This window comes from Geotrypetes seraphini, chromosome 10 (genome assembly GCF_902459505.1).
Source record: "Geotrypetes seraphini chromosome 10, aGeoSer1.1, whole genome shotgun sequence".
NCBI classification, from domain to species: Eukaryota; Metazoa; Chordata; class Amphibia; order Gymnophiona; family Dermophiidae; genus Geotrypetes; species Geotrypetes seraphini.
In genome coordinates this window covers 75,709,255-75,732,471 of record NC_047093.1, presented here as the reverse complement: position 1 = coordinate 75,732,471, position 23,217 = coordinate 75,709,255, and the positions used below count along the sequence as shown (strand labels likewise).

The window sequence follows — 23,217 nt, the reverse complement described above, 5'->3', positions numbered from 1 at the left end:
GATGGAGACGAAAAAAAAGAAAGATGACAGACCTCCGGAGGAGGGAAGGGAAACGGAAGGGGAGGACAGAGATGGCAGATGGATGGTTAGAACGGAGAAAGAAGAAAAGGAGACCCTGGCAAGCAAGTTATCAGAAGACAACCAGAGGTAGAAAAACTAATTTTATTTTCCATTTTGTAATTACAATATGTCAGATTTGAAACATGTATCCTGCCAGAGCTGGTGTTAGACCGCAAACGTGGGCTAGGATTTAAGAGAGAGAGGAAAAGTCTTTTTTGTTTGTTTATGTTGTTTACACCACAGCGCCAGTGTAGTTAGGAGAAGGCAAAGGGGGTGAAGAGGCTATAAAATAAACCCATGTACCAAGTCTAAATAATCCACTGATAAACAAAAAGATAGACTGGTAAGACTTAAGGTTTAAGATACCAAAAGTATTTGTGTACTCTCAGATACCCGTCTCTTAGATCAATGAAGTTTTCACTAAGGTTGTATATACGGGTTCAGATATCAATCATTGAGTACCAAAATTGCAAATAATATTGTGAAGTGCTATAAAGTGCTATAAAGTGCTAAGTGAACTCAAAGTAAGTATGAAAATAAATCTGTTGCACTTATCTTAATGCACCCAATACACCCTACGGGACCCGTTTCACCCGAGTTGGGCTTCTTCAGGGGTCAAATTTTTGTGTTGTCTCAAGTTTACAAGACAAAAAATGGCGCCATTTTTTGTCTTGTAAACTCGAGACAACACAAAAATTTGACCCCTGAAGAAGCCCAACTCGGGTGAAACGGGTCCCGTAGGGTGTATTGGGTGCATCAAGATAAGTGCAACAGATTTATTTTCATACTTTCTTTGAGTTCACTTAGCACTTTATAGCACTTTATAGCACTTCACAATATTATTTGCAATTTTGGTACTCAATGATTGATATCTGAACCCGTATATACAACCTTAGTGAAAACTTCATTGATCTAAGAGACGGGTATCTGAGAGTACACAAATACTTTTGGTATCTTAAACCTTAAGTCTTACCAGTCTATCTTTTTGTTTATAAAATAAACCCACCAGGATGTTTGAAAAAAAACAAATACCCAATTGGGCAGGAAAATCGAATTGAATCGAAATTTTTTTTCCTGAATCGGGCAGCACTAGTTTACACCAGTAAAAGAGTACTAAAGTTTATAATTAAATACATAGGTATCAGAATAGGGGGCCACTAGGGCTGTGGCCCCCCATAATTGGCAGTATGGAGTGATGTGGGAACCATTACTGCAGTAATGGGAAGCACTTTTACGAATGCTGCAGGAACGGGGAGGCCAGAGGGCATTGCACTTATCATCTTTACAGGCCACCAGCAGCTGACCTGGAAGTCTTCCCTTTGACAAATTTGCATTTTACGTCAGAGGGAAGACTTCTGGATCAGCTACTGGCAGTGTGTAGGCACAGTGGCCTGTGAAGAAGATAAGTACAGCTTTCAGGACAAGGGAGGGAAGGTCAGATGCTGCGGGATGGCAAGGTGAAGGCTCCAATGTTCATAAAATTCCTGTGGGTGTTGGGGCATTTGCCATGCCAGCCCACGATGGAGACCTCTAGTTCAACTTTGTAAAAGGAGCCCTATATTTTCCTTTCATATTTTATTGCCATTATTACCACTGAGCCTACATATAACTGAATATCAATGTACCAATAAGGATTATGCTAAGTTTATCTAACTAGCTGACACATAGGTGTGTACTTCTCAGCATTTATGTTATATATATATAACCTTAGACACAGTAGAAAAATGGATGATGGATCACAAACTAAAACTAAATTCTGAAAAAACAAAATTCCTTTTGCTCGAAAAAGCCCAAACTCCTACCATCACTGAACTGAAAATCAAAAATACCAAATACCCAATACAACCCGAACTAAAACTCCTAGGCGTTACGATAGACAGATGTTGCACAATGCAGCCCCAGATCAACAAAACAACCCAGAAAGCTTTTCTAACCATGAGAAATCTCCGTATAATCAGAAAATTCTTTGACCAAGCACAATTTAGACTAATCGTCCAATCCCTAATCGTAGGTCTGCTGGATTATTGCAACTCCCTATATCTTCCTTGTCCAGCCACTATGATAAAACAACTCCAGACCATACAAAACACCGCCCTCAGATTGATCTACTCACTCAAAAAATATGATCACATAACAACTGCCTTCTTAGACTCTCACTGGCTACCCATACAAGCAAGAATCCAATTCAAATTCTACTGCCTGATATTCAAAGCATTACACGGCTCTTCCCCCTCCTATCTAAATAACCGCTTAAACCAAATCTCCACCTCAAGACACAGAAGAACCTCGAACCCTCTCGCCTTCCCCCCACTCAAAGGCACACAACGCAAGAAAATGTTTGACAACCTTCTGGCAACACAAGCAGCAAAAATCAACCATTCCATCTCCAATCTTATGACAATATCAGACAACTTCAAAACATTCAGAAAAGAAATCAAAACCCTGCTTTTCAAAAAATTCATCCAAATATCTTAACCCCTCCTCTTTTACCTCCAGAAGATTCACCTACCTTCAGATAACCTTCCCCCAAATTACCCACCTTAACTCCTTCCAATTAAACAAATACCATAAATAGATTGTAACCTACCCTCTCTAACTGAATTCCATATGTATTTTTCATACAGTTCTTCACTGTCAGTTTAATTTCCATCCTATAAATTCACATAGAATTTTTCTTTTTTCAACCATCTTTATTTTCTCTTCTTTATTAATTTCCAGGTACTTTAGTTAGATTGTGAGCCTTCGGGACAGTAAGGGAATTTTTTAAGTACCTTCTTACTTCTCATTTATAATCTTAATGTATATTTTCTTCAAACCGCTTAGAACCTAACGGATGTAGCGGTATATAAGAAATAAATTACATTACATTACATATTTTGTTTGCTTTATAACATTCTATCATTTCTTGATCATTTTTAGATTATCTTTGTGGCACTATCTTACATACAATAATGTGTAGGTTATTCTTTCATCTGTCATTGGACTCAGTTATCTCACCATTTACGAGGGGTGCTGAAAAGTTCTCAGCCCAACCAAGAAGAGAATGATGTGGATATGGTTCAATCAATGATCTGAAACAATGTCAAAATATAGAATTTTAGATTCTGCCAATTAGCATTTAATGAAATAAGATAACATTCTTAAGCTACATTGGCAAAATCACACTCAGAATTTAGGAAATTTTCAGCACTCCTTCATATGTCCCCTTCTATGTTTTCCTAAAATTTATTACTATTATTTTCCACCATTATTGTTGCATCAACCAACATAAATGACAACAATTCACATAGACTTTCAATGTACATTATCATATTTCAGTGTATCATTTATATTAGGTTTGGTTTTGTAGTCTTTTTTGTTTACCCGTGTGGAGGGATATTTTTTATAGGATGTCTAAGTGTAAGTTTGGACGTTTTGAGAAAGAAATCCAGAAAACCAGTAGAGAAAATCTTCATTCTCAAAATAGCAAGACATCTATCTTTTTTTTTATCAAAATCTGTTATCCTTTCCCTCTTTAAGACACATTGGCACCATGCGTACTAATATCTTTTCTGTTACGGCCCCTACCATCTGGAACTCAGTATCAAATTATATAAGAGAAAGTTCATCACTTGATAAATTTAAAAGTAGCTTGAAGACCTTTCTTTTTAAAGACGCATTTGGAATATAATAATCCTTTTAAGGACTGTAATGGAACTTCGCTCCTTGCTTTTCTTATTCATTTTAATCTTTTCTACAAAGTGCTAGATTATTTATTTTTTGTTCCCTCCCTTTTGTTTTGATCCATCTCCCTCTCTTTTTCATTACACAAATGTATTTCTACCCTTTTTCATTTTGTTTCGGTAAGTTAATGTTCGTCTATGTTTTTGACTGTCTGTTTTAATAATTATAATTTGTTTTTAACTTATGCCTTTCTACTCTTTGTTTTTATATATTATGTAAAACCGCTTTGAATTTTGATAAGGCAGTATATCAAATTTTTAAATAAACCTGAAACCTGAAACCTATATAGATGTATTGGTCCTTAGTACATCTCTGTTTTTTGGCCATTCTCAAATATGAAGGCATCCACATGAAAAACGCACAAAAGCAAGTTTTTCAGATTACCGAACTACCTTGTCCGAAAGGCTTGCCATCAGCTGATCATGGCAGGAGAATCCCGATTAGCTGAGCTGGTTTCCTGGAGACCTGCCAGATCAGCTGATTGTGGATTCCCCTATCAGGATCAGCTGAACCGGTTGGAAGAATGTGATATCTGTCTCCTTTCTTCACACCCACTGATCCCCCAGCCCCCTTCCACAGAGAGCTGCTCTTCTCAGAGCCCTCTACCCTACCCCCCAACAACCCCAATACCCCCCAACAGCACCTGACATCATCGGACATTACCCCAACAGCACCTTGATATTGCTGGACATCACCTGACACCCCCCTATATCACCCTACACCCCCCAATATTAGCCAAAAAAACCCCACATCACCTGACACTCCCCCCACACACACATATCAGCCAACACTCCTGTACCTTCCAATGCAAAATCGGCAGGAGGGAAGCCCACTCTCTCCTGACGATAAGGTCGCCTCTTCAAAATGATGGGTCTTCCCCCTCCCAATGCATCTTGGGATGCAGTGTGAGGTGCCTAAGGCCCTGAATGGCTCAAAATGGGATTGCCTACACACGGACAGTGTTGAGTCCTATTGTAAACCACTATACATTGTGACCTGCTACCTCATTTTTTAGATTGAATTTTTGTTTTTAATAAATATTGTATATTTTTACTGTCCACTCCTGTGTCATCCATATAGAAAGGTAGTGTTTCTACTTTTTCCTGTTAGTATTGTGTTCAACAGAAAAAGAAATGCATTTCTGTTTTTCTCCTGTGTTCTGCATTTGTGAAAGAGATATTGTTTCTTAACATTGTGCAGGATCAATTTCTACTACTACTACGGGGCTCATTCGCGGTCTGTTCCAACTGCCTCTTCCTATAGTAAAGTCAGGCTACACCAATCAGGAGCTGCATGTCAAAGCTGCATGATTGGTGTAGCCCGACTTTACTACAGGAAGAGTAGTCAGAGCAGACCGCGAGTGATTTTCTTTACTTGCCAGCGCTCCAGCTGCCCTCTCCTGCCTCTCCAGCTGCCCTTTTGACAGGCAAAAAAACCGCATTTGCAGTTTTTCAAAATTCACGGGGTTCTTAGAATAGAACCCCACAAATTTTAGGGGAGTACTGTATTGATGTTTTAGTAATGCCTTTTCTTAGGTAGGCTCTTGTGTGACTCGTAGAAGTTACTGTAGGTAGAATTGCACTGTTGGTCCTGATATGCCAGGTACTAGACTTTGATTACTTCATTCTCAATAGTAGCTCAAGGCAAGTTACTTTCAGGTACTGTAGGTATTTTTCTGTCCCTGGAGGGCTTACAATCTAAGTTGTCCAAGATCTCAAGGAGAATTCTGGCTTTCTTGGTTTTCAAACTCCTGCTCTAGGAAAGCATTAGACAAGGGGGCTGGAGAGCATTGGGGGCTGTTGAGAAGAACATTGGGGAGGGGGACTGGAGAACATGGGGGGCTCTACAGGAAAGCATCATGGAGGGGGATTAGAGAGCATGGAAGGCTGTAGGTGTTTGGGTTATGTACTTTTTCCAGGAGATGGAAACTGAGAAGAATTGACTTGTGAAAAAACCCTGCCAAAGTGCCACCAGCTCTTCCACCATGTTCATTTGATATTTTAACAGTTTTACGGTTTGTTTTTATTTTGTATACTTATAATGTATGTCCTGGGATCATTAACATGGAATGTTGCTACTATTTGGATTTCTGCCAGGCCACTGTTGGAAACAGAATACTGTGGGGCACCGGGCTATTACCTAGGGGCTTTTAAGGGTTTGGGGGTAGAAACTGGGAAATAGGGAATGACTATACAGCTACTGTATTTTTATGGTGATTTATGTTGAGAGTGGACGTTGAAGAACTTACAATGCTTCGCAGTTTGTGCAATGTATGACGTTTATAAAATTAAATAGTTAGTTACAAAAGAAAACAGTATACTGTGCTAGATGGATCATTGGCCTGACCCAGTATTGCTATTCTTATGCTCTTTGCAGGATTTTGTAATTCTTCTTGTTGTATTATGATGTACTTCTTTGACACTGAAGGGGAGATTTCTGTAGCAGTTACTGAGATGACATTGCATATTTTAAAGTCATCTGCCTTGACCTCTCTGAAAAAAAAGCAGAATATAAATGATAGTCAATTCAATTTTTCTCTGCTTTGTGTAGTTTAATTTTCTGCTTACCATTGGGCATTGCTAATAAGATTATATTGTGTGCATATTTATTTATGAAGAAATGGCATTACAATTAGTACTATTATTGTGGGTGGCGGGGTCTGGGGAAGAGCTTTATAACCCACCCACCCCCAAACTAAAAAGCATTCTGCTGCCCATGATTAAATTGCCAGACAGGCCTCTCCTGCAAAGACCTTCCAACCCAGTGTCTAAGATATACAGCAGAGATTCTCAATCCAGTCCTCAGGACACATTCAGCTAGTCAGGTTTTCCAGAAAGATTTGCATGCACTACCTCTATTGCATGAAAATCTATTTCATGGAAAGCCATTATGAATATCCCGAAAACCCGACTGGCTAGGTGCATCCTGAGGAAGCTGCACTAAAGAGTGCATCCTAAATCATAGGACCCAACTTTTCAAAGTGAATAGTGGCGCTGACCTCAGCTCAAATTACCCCTCCATAAGTACTGTGAAAGGGTTTTGGAGGTGCTCAAGCACCCACAGATCTGGCACCTATAGCACCCTATAGGGTCTTTTTACTCGGCTACAGTAGGCATTAGGACATTGACGCATGTTTGCCGCAGGTTAAAATCTACTACTGCGGGATGCATTCAGGCATCTCATGGTTGTTTATGTATCGCCACACACTTTCCACTCGCTCAAAAATAGTTTTTATTTTTCAGTACTGGGGGGCATTCCCAGTTGATAATCAAGCAGCACAGCTATGTTCCGCATGCTACCTGATTAGAGTATGGAAAGTGCAGGAGTCCTTATCACCAACAAAAAAGATGGTGGTAAGGGCCCCCCTCACTAATAGCCATCTGCCTATTAAGAAATTAGTACGTAGCCATTAATCGTGGAAGCCATTTTACAGCTACATTAAAAGTTGCCTCATGCACAGGAAACCACTGCACTAATAATAGTGCAGTCAGTGGTGTAGCGAGGGTGAGAGACACCCAGGGCATTGCTTCACCTCTCCACTCGCCGCTCCTTCCCCGATCCCGCCTGCACGTGGCCTCCCCCTTCCATTCTCCATACCTGTAGTTGGAGTTGTTGCTCGCGGCGGTCAACAGTATGCTCCGAGTGACCCCGTCGGATCTCCCTCTGATGTCACTGCCTATGCACGGTACCTGGAAGTGACGTCAGCGGGAGAACCGACAGGGTCGTGAAGAGCACACCGTTGACCGCTGCAAACAACAACTTCAACTAGCGGTATTGAGGAAGAGGATACATGCGTGGAGGGGAGGAATGGAAAGAGGCGGGGGGCAGAGAAGGGGTGCTGTGCCCCAAACCAATATGGCACCCCGGGCAGACCAACCCCCCCTTGCCCCCTCTCCTTACTACGCCACTGAGTGCAGTTCTATTTTTAGCGCGGCTTAGAAAAAGGAGTCCATTTGTTTGCTGAACACAAAATAATCAGTGCTCTTGTTATGATAGGAGTCAGATCCTAAATACCATGAGACTACTGCTAGAGGTTTCAACTGCCATTTTGTGACCAGAGTTGGTATGGGCAAGTGTGACTGAGGTTCACTCCTAACCAGACTGCCCCCCTCCTATCAAGAACATCAGGGACTGTAAGATAGGCCTAGTTTTTTCAAGAGGAGTGGCTGCTCTTAGGGGGTGGCAGGAGTAGTCTACTCTTGAGAGGGAAATTCAGAAGCTTTTACACCAGTCTGATATTCAGCCCACTATCCTGTTAGTTGACTGGGTAACAACCTGAATATCATGCTAGGGTTACCAGATTTTCTATCTGGTAAAAGAGGACGCATGACTCTGCCCTGTTCTACCCCGGGACTGCCCCGTTCCAACCCCAGGCCTGTCCCATTCCACCCCTTGGTCCATCCCGTTCTGCCTCCCAAACTGAGCCCCACACAAAGCTTGTCTCTTAAGGCTGGGGTTGGAGTGCATCTGTGCCCTGATCTCACCAGCTTTTCAAAACCCGGACAAAGTGCCGGTTTTGAAAAGCTGTCCGGACGCCCGGACATGTTCTCTAAAAGAGGACATGTCTGGGGAAATCCAGACATCTGGTAACCCTGTATCATGCCTGCCCTCAGGCATTCTGGGAGTAGCTAGAGGCTGGCCATAGGTTGGATATTCAGTACTGAATGTCAGGGCCTAAAAACAAAAGATGGCTGCCACCAGCTACGTATCAGGAGGTAGAAAACGAATTTAGGAATATTAATTTAGGAGCAGAGTTTTTTAAAAAAAAAATATTGGGCCCATTGTAATGACATTTTGAATACAATGTTTATAGAATCTATTTGCTTTCTCAGGTATGTGAGCGCACAGGTGGGATCTGCAATTATTTCTTCTACTGTACTGTGTGATAATCAAGAAATCAGTACTTCAGTACGCTACCACCTCTGGCACCAGAATCAGGTATAACAGAAAATATTTTCACATATGATTTCCATGCTATTTACCATGGGGGAAAATAATTTTAGCTATTTAAATTGACTCTCTGAACATTTTCCACCTCAGGGAAGCTAAAAATATATGCAATGCTCTACCCTGCCACGTTTACGTTAGTACTGAGAGGTGGCGTTCCCTGGGTGTGTTTAGGATGGGGGAGGAGAAGCACACAGATTGCATTTTTAAATCTATGCATGCTGGTGAAATTCAAGCAAACTTGCTGGCAAACAAAGTAGGTGCAAAGAACTGCTAGTGCTTTGTACTCAATGGAAGTTTTTAAAGGGAAATTCTGTGGGTACATTCCTTTGAAAATTATTACAAAGGCTACTGTTAAGGGTGTGTATGTGTGATGATTTTATAACAGAGTTCTTAAGTGGAAAGTCCACAAAGGTACTTATTTCATGAAAGCAGCAGAGCCACCTATAGACCTTTTTGTAAAAAGACACCCAGATAGGATAACCAGAAGTCCGGAGTTCCCAGGATATGTTCTCCTCTTGAGGACATGTCTGGGGATCCGGATGGCTTTTCAAAACCGGACACTTTGTCTGGGTTCTGAAAAACTTGGAACAAATCACTGTCAGGAAGGAGCCACAATTTCCTGTAAGGGAAAAGACCAGCAAAAGTGGGATACTTGGCAGGTATACAGATACACAATTTTATGAGTTTTCAAGTTTCCACACGAGTTAAAGCTTATAAAATCACCACAAATTAGCAGAAATGACACCCAGTTCCAGGCTCGGGATTTTTGGACAGTACTGGAGGTTGGTGGCTCACATGTTTCACCATAAATGTAGTGGTTAGACTGGCTTATGGGCCTCGGTCCTCCTCTCTATGGTTCACTAGCCCACCCCAACCCCCAGACTACTTAAGCCACCTCTGTGCAGTTCTACTAGGCTTTGCTATGCGAGGTGTTGATGTTCTGGAGGCAGGTATGTACGTTTTTATTCTGAACTTTGTAGGGATGTGATAGGGTCAGTGAACACGGTGTGTGTGTGTGAGTCTTTACTTTGTCCCTGCAGTAGTTATCTAGTCACTTTGGATACCTTTTAGGCACTTAAACGTGTCTTTACATCGTCTAAGTTACAACATATAAGTTCCGTCTGGTAGTCTCGTCAAACCTTCGAAGGATGACTAAGTCTAGGTCGGCCTACATTCCACCCTAACCATTCCTCCAAAAAAACACCCCTTTTAGCTCTGGGCGCACAGCGGGATTCAGATGCCTAAAATGCCTAAAATGGCAATGTTAGGAAATTCTACTTTACGGAGAGGGTGGTGGATGCCTGGAATGCGCTTCTGAGAGAAGTGATGGACAGTAAAACTGTGACTGAGTTTAAAGAAGCATGGGATGAATATAGAGGATCTAGAATCAGAAAATAATATTAAAAATTGAACTAAGGCCAGTACTGGGCAGACTTGCACGGTCTGTGTCTGTATATGGCCATTTGGTGGAGGATAGGCTGGGGTGGCCATTTGGTCTGTGTCTATATATGGCCATTTGGTGGAGGATGGGCTGGGGAGGGCTTCAGTGGCCAGGAGGGTGTAGATGGGCTTGAGTAGGTTTTAACGGAGATTTCGGCAGTAGGAACCCAAGCACAGTACCGGGTAGAACTTTGGATTCTTGCCCAGAAATAGCTAAGAAGAAAAAAATTTAAAAAATTTAAATTGAATCAGGTTGGGCAGACTGGATGGCCCATTCGGGTCTTTATCTGCCGTCATCTACTATGTTACTAAAAAGTCCCTCGATACATCTGAAAAGCCATTTTGATTATAGGCACTTGGATGACCTGTCTTTTAGATTGTCCTTGTGCCAACTTGGGCGGATTTTTAGATGTATTTCAGTTTTGATTACGAGCCCCATAACATTCAGTCGGAACAGGTTACAATTTTTCATAGTTAACATACATACATAGAACAGGTTACAATTTGTTATATTTATGATGCAGTGTGTTTGTCCTATTATGATATATACAAAGGTCTCGTTCCAATATACATTTCTCTTTTAATCATATGGTAGTAGGCAAGGGATTTTGTGAAGAGGTATATTTTTATTGCTTTCCTAAAGTTCAGGAGCCCTTTGAGGGATCTGATCTATGGGGGTAGATGATTCCAGTAGTTTGGTAAGAAATGGAAGTAGGAACATCATCTTGCTTTCTGCAGCTGAAGAGCACGACCAGGGGGTATTTACAGCCATGTTTATTCCTGGGAGCGGAGTGGTCTGTTCAGTACATATAGAGGAAGTTTGTTTGACATGCAGCCTGGCACCATGTTGTGCAGGGATTTGTATACTAACGTTAAGCCCTTAAAGATGCAACATTTGGCCAGTGGGCTGATACTCGTGGAGTTAATCAGAACAATTAAATCGGTTACCTAGCATCCAAGAATCATAGCAGAAGATGGCAGCTTCAAAACAAAATAAAATTGAAATGGCTTAAGATAGCATTGCCATGAGAATTGCAAGACCTCATGGAACTGATCATGGCAGAACTAGCCTCCATAAAAGGGATGATACAGGAGAGTACTAACAATATCTCAGCACTACAGCCAAGAGTTTGCTAATTTGTCCAAGCAAATAGCAAATAGCAAACTGCAAAGCAAGATCGAATGAAATGGAGCAACACTTATCAAATCTGGAATATTCAGCCCATGACTGGTACGCAAAAAAATGACAAATCGAGGCGTGACAAATGGAACTGAAAGATACTGGAAATCAAATTCGCAGGAATAATTTATGTATCTTAGATTTAACAGAAGGAATTTAAGGGAGAAATTCACTACAATTTATTGAGGATTTTATCCCAAGCTTACAATTTACCTTTAAATATCCCTTCGAGTTTGAAAGGGCCCATTGTGTTCCCACCAGACACAAGGACCAATCTAGAGGGACATGACCTCTCATCTTTAAAATTCTGTGTCACACTCAATCCTTACCAAAGCCCAGCAAATACCTGATCTTCACTGGAATGGAGCCAAGATAAGACTAGTATCTGACTTCGAAGGAGGACAGGAGAAGTGCAAAGGTACTTTTGTTGAGGGTAGGGGATAGATTGGGGTGGGATTTTATGGATGTTATGAGCTCCCTGAGGAAAATGGGATAGAAAATAAATTAAATAAATAAATTTTCGGAGAGAATGTAGTATTGCAAACTGGGTGAATGTGGATGTGGATGGATGAAGAATTGTAAAGTAGAGTGAATGGTTACTAGGACTTTTTGGGTTGGTGTGGAAGTACAAGTGCAAATGGGTGAGAAACAATGTGTTGGAAAGTCTCTGATATAAAATATTAATTAATATGAATGGTTTCAATTACCCGATGAAAGGAAAGAAAATAATGAAATACCTCCATAAAACTAAATCTGACAATCTGTTCCTTTAAGAAACACATCTAAATGGTAAAGTATCTGAGAAATTAGTAGGTAGCAGGATAGAGAAATGTTATGTACCTGCTCAAAGGAAGAAGGGGGAATGTTTTGTTAGGGAATTCCCCTCCCCCCTTTGTCATTACTGGAGATTACACAAAATGAACATTTCTTGGGCCTCTTTTCAATGTTCCCCTCCCTGCCATTAGTAGATAACCCCTACATATGGAGTGGTGATTACTCCCCCACCCAGGCCAACCTAAATGCCTGGTGGTCCAGCAGGGGTGTCTAGGAGCAGGAGTGATGCACATTAGCTCCTGCCCATGGCTGCTACATTTCACCTGACTAGGGCCTACAAGAAAGGGGGGGAGCTACAGGCCAGAAATTAGGGGGCTTGAAGGGAGTTGTGGATCAAGGTTTCATTAGTAAATGAAACCTTACCTGTTTTTGTTTTCCAATGATAAATGACAGCGAAAATGCCCTTTATATCTCCTCTTAAAAGGAATAACAGCTAGTGTTTCTTATTCCACTTCCTCAAATTGAGTCAAATCACTTTCTCATTACACCAAAGTGACTTTGAAGAGTAATTACTCAAAACATTTTTTCTATATCCAATGCACTAGGGAGTTTTTCTAAAACTTGGAAAACTAAAGTTAACTAACCAGGAGAGGAACATCAGAGATTTAATTCAGGAAAATGGATCATGGCGTTTCTTATAGCACACAGCTATTTTAGAACCCTCTTCACCAATTCTGATCTTTTTTTATTATTTGTTCCTCCCCCCCAACCTCACTATCTATCTGAATTCTTTAGAATTTATTTTATAATCCTAACTTTTGAGTTAAATAATTATAACATGTTCCATAGTGAATTACAAGATATCCTAGCAAGTAGTATCAATGCCAACATGTGAAACTACACTTATCTGTTCATAGAACTCCAGCGCTTTAGGGAGGTGTGAAGAGAAATTGTTTCTTGTATGGCAATTGGAGTGATTTGACTCAGTTTGAGGAAGTGGAATGAGAAACACTACCTGTTTTTCCTTTTTTGTTGTTCTGTGATTTATAGGGTAGGTGTGAAGTATTTAGATGTTTTTGAATCTCCTAACTCACTGTAATAGATTGATATTTCCTCTGGCATCATAAATGACTTTCCATCCCTAGTATTTAACAAAACTGTAAATAATTAGTTATCAGGTCATGAAACAGTAATGTGAGGAATTTGAAATGTGCTTTGATTTTGTAGATTCTATAAATTGTGATTCTATAATAGTACATGCAAGTGTACATAATTGTACCTTTGTATTTGTGTGTTTATATGTAAAGGCTGCATTATAACTCATATTTCAGGATTTTTTAAAGTTAACTTTTTCTCAGCCTTCTAATTATATTTCTGTTTTGACTTTGACTGCATACGATTTGCCAGGATGTGCCTGACAAGCTAGTTCAACCTATCTGTGCTTTCTGGAATTTTAGTGTCAGGTAAGCTCTTTTGTATTTCTCTTTACCTAGATGTTCCTACTGTGTCACCTCCTGGCCAGCCAAGCTCCCCTGACACTCTAGGCTGCATGTCAACCCATCACACTCATTCTTCTTCATCCCAGGAAACACCCCCCCCCGGCGCAGACTCCACCTCTCCACACACATACACAGCCCCTAAGCTTAGTGTGCTCTAGTCCAGGCTCCCAGCTGCCCAGATTCCTCTTAATCCAGCAACATTTTATCCAGCAGCTGTCATTTCACCTCCCTCCATGATTGTACTTCCCCTATGGTAGTGTTGCCAGATTTCCTCTTTGAAAAAAGAGGATACCTGCCCTCCCCAGCCCCCCCCCCCCGAACCTCCCTGAGCTCGAAGGCCACATTTGGAAGCCTTTGTGCATATGCAAATTTCAATGCAATGATGTTGCATGTGCTTGTGCTTATGACATCGCATTGATGGCCGTGCATGCGCAAAGGCTTGCAGACGTGGCCTCCAAGCTCAGGATTGCCAAAACCCGGACAAACTGCTGGGTTTTAGAAATCCCTCCGGATGCCTGGATAGTTCTCTAAAAAGAAAACATGTCCGGTTTTTCCCAGACATATGGTAACCCTACCCTGTGGCCATGGCTCTGAATGTGCGTTGTGCAGCTAACATCCCTGTGTCTGTCACAGTGAGGCGCTGATAGACACCACCCTCACCTAAATCTATCTAGCCATCTATGTTATTGCTCAGCTCAAATTTACTTTCTGTTTGTGTAAATATTTGCACAAGTCAGCAGAGGTTGAAAAGTGGGGCCATGTGTCAAAAATACAGTCACTCATGCATAGGTCAGGCCTTTGCAGTACATCCCCAGAGTTAAATTGGAGGGAACTTTTACTGTATCTCTTTAGATTTGTTGCTCAGAAGCAATTTAAAATGCCAGGCATAATTTGAGGTTTGCGCAAACTGATTGTCACTTTTCCCAGGGGAAACTTCATTTGAGAAATATTCCAGGAAAGAATGCCTGTGGGGTGGGGGAAAGTTAATTATGACAATTGTGTATTATGGGTGATAGTCTGTAAAAAGAGTTATGTCGATACATATGCAAAATTAACAATATTTCATGCTTTTCCCCCCTTTATTTTAGTGGTCTAAATAAATCTCTTCAACTGTAATATCAAATTATTTTTTTTAGAAATTGTAATTAGCTAATATAAATGCACAAAGCTTCTGAAAATATATACTCTCTCAATAATGGTCTGCTTAATACCGATTCTAAGCAGCCATTATAATGAGGGTGGTTATGAATGTGAAAAGCTTTCTGATAGAAATAAATGCATTTTTCTCTGCCTTGGAAACTTGGGCTTTGTATGAAAAAGAATGTACAAGAAGGAGGAAATTCTATAAATGGGGCTGAAACTTCGGTACTGGTACCAGCACCTACATAAAAGACTCTGGAATCGTGTCTATGTAGGGGCTTTAGGCTACTGAATGCCAAATAAGCATGACCAGCAGCAGAAGTGGCATGAGGCGGCCCAAAGCGACTTTGTAGGCACGATTCATGAAAGATAGGTGCAGGAAATGTAGGCCCGGAAAACCCTGGCCTACATTTCTGGTGCCTATCTTTGCTGGGTGATTGCAAAAATAGTGCACAGCTTGCTAGTTCAGCTGATGTCAGCAAGAGAATCCCCAATCAGATGAGCTGGCAGGACTCCCCAGAGCCATGGTTTTGGGGTCTCCTGCTGGCTCAACTGATGGGGATTCCCCTGCCATGATTGGCTGATAGCAGGCCCTGGTGTGATTCTGTTACAGGTGCCATCGTGCGACTGACACGTGATTGGCAGCTGCTTTTAAGGTGGCCACCAACTTTGGCGCTGGTTAGAGCATCCAGGAGTAAATGTCTCTACTTTACCTCCCCTTTTACTAAGGCGCAGTAGAGGTTTCTGCTGCTGCCCAGGGCACTAAACGCTCTGATGCTGTTTCAATGCTCACAGAATTTTTATGAGCGTCGGAGCTTATAGCGCTCTGGGCCATGGTAGAAATTAGGCAAAGAACTTACAGTATATACAGGTTGCAATAAAAATGTATTTATTTTAAAAAACTTATAGCCCGCCTAACCATAGACGGGTCCCAAAAATATATACGTAATTAAACAAAGATAATATCACAAGCTCACATATGAACAGTATCACAGATAATTTATAATTACATTATAAAAATACTGCTGCCCAACCACACTTCACAAAATGCTGCATTTTACTTACAACCCCTTTTTATTCATCCTGCAACAAAGCTTTCATAAATGGTTTTCTTTTTAAATTAAGTTGATGCAGTCCATTACTCTGTTTGTTTTAAATTCTTTATTCATTTTAAAACTGTCAACAAGTGTAACAATTACAATCAAATACACTTTAATATCACTTATTAATCTAGCAAGGATTATACATGACACATTTCCTCTCTCCCCCCATTATAATATCTTAATTCAAGATGTCATTAAAATAAAACCCTCCCTCCCCCCTTATACTTTAGTAAACAAAAGGGGAAAAATAAATTATTAATTATAATCAATCCATACAATATTTTGTTAATGGCTCCCAAACATCATTAAACTCTTTAAAACGTCCTTGCTGAATGGCTAATCTCTTTCCATTTTGAAAATATGACACAATGAATTCCACCAAAAACTATAATTTAACCTATCATAATTTTTCCAATTCCTTGTAATATGTTGAATGGCAACTCCTGTCATTAGTATAAGTTTATTATTTTTAACAGATATTTGACTCTTTTCCCTCATAGATGTGCCAAATAATATCATATCATTAAAGACCGCTACCGGATTCTCAAGCAAATTATTAATTTGACCCCAAATAGATTTCCAAAAACAATGTATTAAAGGACAATAAAACAATAAATGATCTAATGTCCAAGCTTCAAGATAACAGTGCCAACATCTATTAGATTTAGAACAATCTAATTTTTGTAAACGCACCGGGGTCCAGAATGCTCTATGTAACAGAAAAAACCAAGTTTGTCTCATAGATGCAGACACTGTACATCTCATCCTCCAAGACCAAATTTGTGGCCATTGAGACGCAGTAATTTGGTGCTTAATCTCAATGCTCCAAATGTCCCAAAGGCCAGTTTTTGGTTTTTTATTCATAAATCCAGATATCAATTTATACCACTGAGCAGCCTGCTGTCCCAGAAAGTCCACCTGAAAACACAAGAAAGGCAAACTGTACTTATCATTAAGATTTTTCCATTCAGGGAACCCTGCCTGAATGGCCTGCTTCAATTGCAACCATTTATAATTTTGTGATTTATAAAGACCATATTTGTGTTGCAATTGTGAAAATTCCAGCAGTTTACCATTAGAGATAACATCAATTCTAAAGTATGTATACCTGCCTTCATCCAATATTTCCAGATGACCTTAAATTCGCCAATTTTAATCTTGGAGTTTAGCCATATGGTCTGATATGTAGATTTAAGTATTGAAATAGGTGTTAAATCATTAACGTATCTTAATGTTTTCCATGTATCTACAAATATTCTATTTTCTTTATATAATCTAGGTATTTTAATACTAAGAACATGGCTTAATCTCAGAGGAAACATGAGTTGCCATTCCAACATCAACCAATCTGGGAATTCTTTCATGAGCTCAGGGAGGATCCAATACATACCCTGATGCATAATATAGGCTTGATGATACCTATAGAAATTGGGAAAATTTACCCCACCCTCCATAATTGGTTTTTGTAAAGATACCATAGCAATTCTTACCGTTTTCCCAAGCCAAATAAATTTTGTTAGAATACTGTTTAATTTTTTGTAAAAGGACTCCTGAAAAAAGACTAGTAACATACTCATTTGATAGCAAACTCCAGGTAAAATCATCATTTTAACAGTCTGAACTCTCCCCCACCAAAACAAATGCATTGGGTTCTATTGCTCACATATTTCTGTAACCTTTGTCAATAATGATTTTTCATTTATCCTCATCAATTCCTCTAATGTGTTTTGAATCCAAACTCCCAAATATTTAATGCCTTCATCTTTCCATACCAATGAAAACGAATCAAATAAACCTTTTTGACAATGAACATTTAAAGGAAGAATTTCTGATTTATCCCAATTTATCTTGTATCCTGAAATTTTTCCAAATTTATTTATCAACTCAAAAAGGCTCGGAATGGTTGATTCTGGATTCCTCAAATGAAGTAATATATTATCCGCATATGCAGAAACTTTATATTCCTGACCTGAATAAGGAATACCTTGAATCTCTTTTGATTGTTGAATAGCTAACAGTAAGGGTTCCAATACAATATCAAACAATAAAGGAGACAATGGACAACCCTGTCTAACTCCCCTCTGCAAACAGAAACTCTCTGAAAAATTATTATTAATATATAGTCTAGCAGAAGGAGAGCTATACAAGGCTTGTATCATTTGCATAAATCCTGAACCAATACCAAACCAATCCATTGTCTGATACATAAAGGGCAATAACAGAAAAATCCAACTGAAGCTGCAGTAAAAGATCACCAAAACGGAAAAACCAACAGAAACTGCAGGCAATGTACAAGATGCAGGCAGGATTTATTGTATCAAATTAAAATGCAGTAATATAAAAACCTTTTTACCAACCAAGGGACCCGACACGGTCCATGTTTCGGACAGTATACCTCCGTCAGGGGTCCATGGTAAATAAGGTATAAGATATACCTCAAAGAATAAGGGTAACAACAAATGCCTGTGTGTTCAATTCGCTAAGGGTCACTGCGGTATATCTTATATCTTATTTACCATGGACCCCTGACGAATGTGTACTGTCTGAAACACGGACCGTGTCGGGTCCCTTGGTTGATAAAAAGGTTTTTATATTACTGCATTTTAATTTGGTACAATAAATCCTATCTGATATATAAAGGACCATTCCACACGATCAAAGGCCTTCGCTGCATCAAGAGACACAGAGAAGGCCGGATCATTTAAGGCTTTTGATATATTTAACATGTGAAATGTCAGTCTGGTATTATTTGAAGAATGCCTTTGAGCAACAAATCCCGTCTGATGCAATCCAATGATATACGGGAGAGCTTTAGCTAATCTCATAGCCAAAGTCTTAGCCAATAATTTTCCATTCACATTAATCAATGAAATAGGCCTGTAGCTTGAGACAAAGTAGGATCTTTATTTGGCTTGGATAAAACAGTAGTTAAAGATTCCTCCATAGTACCTGTAATGCAACCATTTTTTAGTTGAGTCTGATATAAATTTAGTAATTGGGGTAATAATGTAGCTTGAAATGATTTGTAAAACTCAACAGTAAATCCATCACCACCTGGAGCGGATCCAACTCTAAGGGATTTCAACGCTGCCTGTAACTCCTTTAGTATAATGTCTAGAGATTTCTTTAAATGCTCAGGAATTTTTGGTCCTTCAATTAGTTTTAAAAATTCCAATCCATCAGTTTCATTATTTGAATCATTACTCTGCTACAAGTGCCCAAGTAATTTGTTCTAAAGAACAGGACCTGCCACTGATATAGCCGTAGCCCTAGTTTTTGCATATCTTATCTGTGGCAATCTATTGACTGATAAGCGCATACTTGTCTCAGATCTCAAAGACCAACGTGGATGATAGATAGCTAAAACTTGAGACAAGTATCAAAGCATACCCAAATTAATGGCCTGAAAAATCAATGCCAGTACTTTAAATATAACTAATGCATGATTTCACCCGTGCAGTTGCTTCAATAGATTAACATGCTCAAACTTGCTACTACCAAAAATCAATCAATCTTGTACAGCATGTCACAATTTTATAAAGCGCTATTTTATAAAGATGCATAAGCACCTATAGGTCCTTATAAAATAATAGTGCAAAGTAGCAGAAATGAACTCCTACCAGTATCAGAAATCACACCTACCTTGCAGGTGTGGAGAGTTTTATTTGCTCTCAAGCCAGAAGTGTAACCAAGGCCCCCCAACTTTGGGTTCAGAGCCACTCAAAATTTATTCTCTCTTTGCCCCGCTAGCCAAAGATCTCCCACTCCCATCCACCGAATGAACTTATATCTTGGGATGTTGTCAGCAATGTCCCTGATCCGCTGCTGCCAGCCACAGGCCCATCATCTGCCCATTTTTGGGCATGTATTAAACTGAGCATTCATGGAGGCCAGAGGCTGGCAGCAGCAGCTTGGAGACCGTGATGTTGGCTGCTGAAGATGTAAGTTACCATATTTTTCACTCCTTAAGATGTACCTGACCATAAGACGTACCCACCTCTAGAGGAGGAAAAACCAAGAAAAAAAATTTTGAACCAAATGGTGTGCCCTGTCCCCTGTCACCCCTCTGGTGGACTAGTGGTAGGCTGGGACAGGGTACAGGGCACATCTAGTGGTAGGCACGTGTAGTGGCAACCAGTCCCCCAGCCAGTCTTCCAGCCCCAAGTCAGCTAGCCCCCTCGAAGCCAGCCCCCCCAAACCAGCCCACCTGCCCCAAGCCAGCCAGCCCTCCCGTACCTTTTAAAATCCTGCCCACCCATCCCCTGTTCGTGGGTCCATTGGCTCCAGCTCACCCCCCTTGCTTGTGGGCTCAGCAGCTCCAGCCAGCTTCCCTCCCTCCCTGCCGTGGCACCTAACTTGCAGACGGTGCTTGCAGCCTTCACTCTGCCTGGCTCCTCCTTATTTCCCAGCCAGCAGCGCAAAGATCAGGAGCGTGGACGTCAAGAGCAAGCATTACGCTCTCCTGTTTGGCCTCGCGCTACTTTCCCAATGGCTGCCATAGGTTCTCGGGACTCATGAGAACCTACGGTAGCCATTCGGAAAGCAGCGCGGGGCCGAGCGGGAGAGCATAAAGCTTGCTTCTGATGTTCAAGCTCCTGATCTGTGCACCACTGGCCGGGAAATAGTATGAGGGAAGGATGCACGCTGGACCATCAGGTTAAAAAGGTACGACGACGACGGGCAGGGTGTGTGTGTGTTTAATAAAAAGGTGGTGTGGGGGGGTTTAAAAAAAAGGTGGTGCGGCGGCAGCGGGCAGGTGGGTTTAGGTGGTGCGATGGGCGGATTTTACAACGGTACGGGGGATAACAAAATTTGTACCTTCGCTTCAACCAGGATGGAAACAACAGTAAGGGCGGACGACTTGGAATCACTATGGGTTAAGCTACTTGGAGGAACTGGAGCAGACATAAAAGTGGGTCTGTACTATCGCCCACCTGGACAACCGGAAGCACTCGACCAGGACCTGGAGGTTGAGCTGAGGCAGGTATGCAAAAGCGGAAGTGTGATGGTGACGAGGGATTTCAACTACCCTGGGATAGACTGGAGTATTGGACACTCAAACTGCATGAGGGAGACCAAATTCCTGGAAACCACGAGGGACTGTTTCATGGAACAGCTGGTCACGGAACCAACATGGGGAGATGCCACTCTTGACCTAATCCTCAACGGGCTAGGGGGACCTGCAAAGGAGGTGGCGGTGCTAGGACCCCTAGGAAACAGCGATCACAACATGATCCAGTGCAGGCTGGAAATTGGATCATCAAAGGTGAAAAGAACCACAGCGACAGCACTCAACTTCAAAAAAGGGAATTATGATGGCATGAGGAAAATGGTGGGAAAGAAACTCAACGGCAACGCAAGGAAGATGGAGTCCGTAGAAAAAGCCTGGTCCCTACTCAAGGGCACGGTGCATGAGGCAAAGAACCTGTACATCCCCAGATTCAGGAAGGGGTGCAAAAAAAATCGAACAAAAAACCCAGTGTGGATAACAACTGCAGTGAAAAAGGCGATAAGTGACAAGAAAGCATCATTCAAAAAATGGAAAAAGGACCAAACAAAGGACAACCAAAAGGAGCACAAAGAACACCAAAGGGAGTGTCACTGTGTGGTTAGGAAAGCTAAAAGAGAATATGAGGAGAGACTGGCGGGGGAAGCAACAAACTTCAAATCGTTCTTCAGATATGTGAAGGGGAAGCAACCGTCAAGGGAGTAAGTGGGGCCATTGGATGATGGAGACAAAAAAGGAGTGGTAAAGGAGGAAAAAGAGATAGCTGACAGGTTAAATAAGTTCTTCACGTCAGTATTCACGAGGGAGGACACATCCATTATTCCGGAACTGGAGGACATCATAAATGTGGATCGGGATGAAAAGCTGGTCCAACTAGAGGTAAGCCAAGAGGATGTCCTCAGGCAGATAGACAGACTAAAGAGCGACAAATCGCCAGGTCCGGATGGCATTCACCTAAGGATACTCAAGGAAGTAAGGAAAGAAATAGCAGAGCCACTTCGCCAAATATGTAACCTATCCTTAAAAACTGGAGAGATCCCGGAGGACTGGAAAATAGCAAATGTCACTCCCATCTTCAAGAAGGGTTCAAGGGGGGACCCAGGAAACTACAGGCCGGTGAGCTTGACCTCGGTCCCAGGAAAGATGATGGAAGCACTGATTAAGGACAGCATCTGTGAACACATAGAAAACAATGGACAGCTAAAGTCGAGTCAGCACGGCTTCTGCAAGGGTAGGTCATGCCTCACAAACTTATTGTACTTCTTTGAGGGGGTAAACAGCCAGGTGGATAAAGGGGAATCCATTGACATCATTTACCTTGACTTTCAAAAAGCCTTCGACAAGGTACCGCACGAAAGATTGCTTAAAAAGCTGTGGAAACACAGGGTGCAAGAGGAGGTCCACCGATGGATCAAAAACTGGCTGGCAGGCAGGAAACAGAGGGTTGGAGTAAAGGGCCATTACTCAGACTGGCAATGGGTCACGAGCGGAGTTCCGCAGGGGTCGGTGCTGGGACCGCTCCTGTTCAATATATTTATTAATGACCTGGAGGCGGGAACAAATTGCGAAGTTTTTAAATCTGCGGATGACACCAAACTCTACCGCAGGGTTGAAACCATGGAAGACTGCGTAGATCTGCAAAGAGACCTAACGACGCTAAAAGAATGGGCCAAAAAGTGGCAAATGAGCTTTAGCGTAGGGAAATGCAAGGTCATGCATGTAGGGGAAAAGAACCCGATGTTCAGCTACAAAATGGGGGGATCACTGCTAGGGGTAAGTAACCTTGAAAGAGACCTGGGAGTGATGGTAGACACAACTTTGAAGGCGTCGACACAGTGCGCCACAGCCTCAAGAAAAGCAAACAAAATGTTGGGTATCATTAAGAAGGGTATCACGACCAGGACGAAGGAGGTCATCCTGCCACTGTATCGTGCAATGCTGCGCCCGCATCTGGAGTACTGTGTCCAGTACTGGTCGCCGTACCTCAGGAAGGACATGGCGGTACTTGAGGGAGTCCAGAGAAGAGCAACTAAACTGATAAGGTGTATGGAAAACCTCTCATATACTGACAGACTGAAAAAGCTGGGGCTGTTCTCCCTGGAAAAGCGGAGACTTAGAGGAGACATGATAAAAACCTTCAAGATCCTGAAGGGTATAGAAAAGGTAGACTGGGACAGATTTTTCAGATTATGGGGAACCACAAGTACAAGGGGGCACTCGGAGAAATTAAAAGGGGACAGGTTTAGAACAAATGCCAGAAAGTTCTTTTTCACTCAGAGGGTAGTGGATACATGGAACGCGCTTCCGGAGGCTGGGATAGGCCGGAGCACGTTACAAGGC

At 41.4% G+C, this 23,217-nt stretch overlaps 1 protein-coding gene across 11 annotated transcripts in view; it reads left to right on the top strand.

Moving 5' to 3' along the window:
• ADGRD2 (adhesion G protein-coupled receptor D2) overlaps positions 1-23,217 on the top strand; it is a 408,458-nt gene that overhangs the window by 208,027 nt on the left and 177,214 nt on the right. For all 11 annotated transcript variants that reach the window (XR_004540974.1, XM_033962424.1, XM_033962423.1 and 8 more), the window contains 2 exons: positions 8,616-8,721; positions 13,535-13,590. Coding sequence is in view for 10 of the 11 variants with exons in the window: in XM_033962424.1 (XP_033818315.1) it covers positions 8,616-8,721; positions 13,535-13,590 (162 nt within the window). In the remaining variant the exon portion in view is untranslated. The remainder of the gene's footprint in view (positions 1-8,615; positions 8,722-13,534; positions 13,591-23,217) is intronic.